The 2,500-nt window shown below is 36.8% G+C and overlaps 1 protein-coding gene across 3 annotated transcripts in view; it reads right to left on the bottom strand.

The window, feature by feature from the left end:
• LOC125037148 (failed axon connections homolog) overlaps positions 1-2,500 on the bottom strand; it is a 4,609-nt gene that overhangs the window by 1,191 nt on the left and 918 nt on the right. For all 3 annotated transcript variants that reach the window (XM_047630179.1, XM_047630181.1, XM_047630180.1), the window contains exons 3-4: positions 925-1,057; positions 509-699 (exon numbers count right to left, since the gene is read on the bottom strand). In XM_047630179.1, the coding sequence (XP_047486135.1) occupies positions 509-699; positions 925-1,057 (324 nt within the window). The remainder of the gene's footprint in view (positions 1-508; positions 700-924; positions 1,058-2,500) is intronic.

Below are 2,500 nucleotides of genomic sequence, written 5' to 3'. Positions count from 1 at the left end.
GTGGAGTGGAGGGGATGGTGGGTAAGGGAAGTTGACGGGTAAAAGGGGAGGGGGATGGAAAGAGGATTTAATAGCACATGGGATTTAGTAGGAGTGTAATAACAGGTTTCATGAACATCCTGATTAGTAAATGATGTGGCAGTCATGTATACTTATAGAAAAACGAAACAAATTTCCATGTAATATTACTTTCTTCAGCTGATATAAAGACAAATATTATGGTCAATATTACTGAAAAACGTTTATATATCAGGCCAGAATTATTTTGAGAGTCGCATTTTCCATGATTTCACTCATGTTCTAGTAACTAAATATACTTTTTTTCAAGTGGCTGATATTTGCAAAAACGCAATGTTTTTTTACCCCATATAAAATAATCTGCGAAAAAAATACACATCAATGAAGATAAAACAAAAATCTGAGAAAAGCAGATTCACCTCCTGTATTTATCAAATTCTGAAAAATAATTAGGTAAAACACACACTATGTACGCCAAGACATGGCATACCATATGAGGTGCTCGTCGACCATCACGGTAAGCGCTCTCGCAACCGCCTGCTGCTCGACGCTAAGCTTGTCGGTGAGTTCGTAGCGGCGCGTGAGTTCCTCCATCACGATTTGGGAGTCCGTGAGTTCCTCGCCGTTGAGTGTGATCCAGGGGGTCTTCCCCTTGGGCCCGAAAGGCTCCTCGAAGTCCACCTGGAAAAAGGAAAAGCACGATCGATATATTTCTTCCTCATGTTTAACGTTCACTCTCTTACAAAAATGATGCGTCTCTGTTGCGTAATGATGTATACATCTCTCTACACCAGTGTTTATAATATTTTTTTAAAATATGTCAATGTGCTTGCATGCGTCTGTTCACATAAACGTGCCTACAAATTTCAGACAGGATTTTACATACAGAGCTGTCTCCCAACGAACCTTATAGGGTATCTTTGCCATCCGCAGGAAGGTCTCCAGTTTGATGACGAAGGGAGACATGTTGGGGGCAAAGCGGCCGCGGGGAGTGATGTGCAGGACGACCACATCCCGGCCGAGGGAGGCCCAAGCGAACCTGGTGGAGGAGTAAGGAGAGAGTGCAGAGTCCTGGTCCGTGTTCTCACGATATTTTTTTTTTCTTCAAATATAGTACAAACAGCTAACTGAATGTATGTGTTGTGTGTGTGTGTGTGTGTGTGTATACAGCAAACACACACACACACACACACACACACACACACACACACACACACACACACACACACACACACACACACACATATATATATATATATACTATGTATATATAAATAGATAGATAGATAGACAGAGAGATTGATAGATTGACAGACTGATAGACTGATAGATATATGAAAAGAGAACTAGATAGATATAGATACAAATATAGATATATACATACATACATATATATACATGCACACACACATGCACATACATATACATAATCAATTCATTTTTTGTGTAGGTCGAATAGATGTACTAAAAGATTTTTAATAACATCTGTATATATTCAAGGTCCAGTCATCGTAATATGAATTTGACCTCGTGTTGTTTCCTTTTCATAACAAATCATCATTTAATAACCATGTTGCTACCTCGCTATGGTTCGGAAGACATCCACTTAAGATGCCCTCTAGATTTCAATGACAAAATAATTACTGATAACTTACACAACTTATCGTGTCATATAATTTGGATGCCTCTTTGGCATTCAGGTTCATTTTTTTTCTTGTCTATTATGCATTCTCTGCTCTTTCTCTTTCTCTTTTTCTCTTTTTCTCTTTTTCTCTTTTTCTCTTTTTCTCTTTTTCTCTTTTTCTCTTTTTCTCTTTTTCTCTTTTTCTCTTTTTCTCTTTTTCTCTTTTTCTCTTTTTCTCTTTTCTCTCTCTCTCTCTCTCTCTCTCTCTCTCTCTCTCTCTCTCTCTCTCTCTCTCCCTCTCCCTCCCTCCTCTCTCTCTCTCTCTCTCTCTCTCTCTCTCTCTCTCTCTCTCTCTCTCTCTCTCTCTCTCTCTCTCTCTCTCTCTCTACATTTCGCCCAAACACAGCCTCAAACACACGTACATATACATTTAATCTAAGTTTATGATAACGTATCAAAAATTAACTTTCCCTGAATGTTACTGCAATCATCTTCTAATTTTTTGATTGTATCTTAACTATTAATTTAGCTATGAATGACTACATTCTAGGGTTATTTGTATCAAATTATGCTACTTATAACATAATCAAAGCTGAAAGCCAATTCTGTAAGAAATTGGCAACATTAACACAAAATGATTGGCAATATTAACACAAAATGATACGTTTAATTTGATTAATCATTGCTCTATTCATTCACTAGGATGCATGTCTGAGGCAAGATGGCTGCAAACGATATTTAGAAATTGTTTCGTGTTACTTTTTATTATATTTCGTATGTCTACTTGAATGTGAATTTTTTTTGTTATATATATATATATATATATATATATATATATATATATATACGTGTGTGTAT

Source organism: Penaeus chinensis, chromosome 22 (assembly GCF_019202785.1).
Source record: "Penaeus chinensis breed Huanghai No. 1 chromosome 22, ASM1920278v2, whole genome shotgun sequence".
In the NCBI taxonomy this organism is placed as follows: Eukaryota; Metazoa; Arthropoda; class Malacostraca; order Decapoda; family Penaeidae; genus Penaeus; species Penaeus chinensis.
This window is presented reverse-complemented; position numbering and strand designations above follow the sequence as displayed.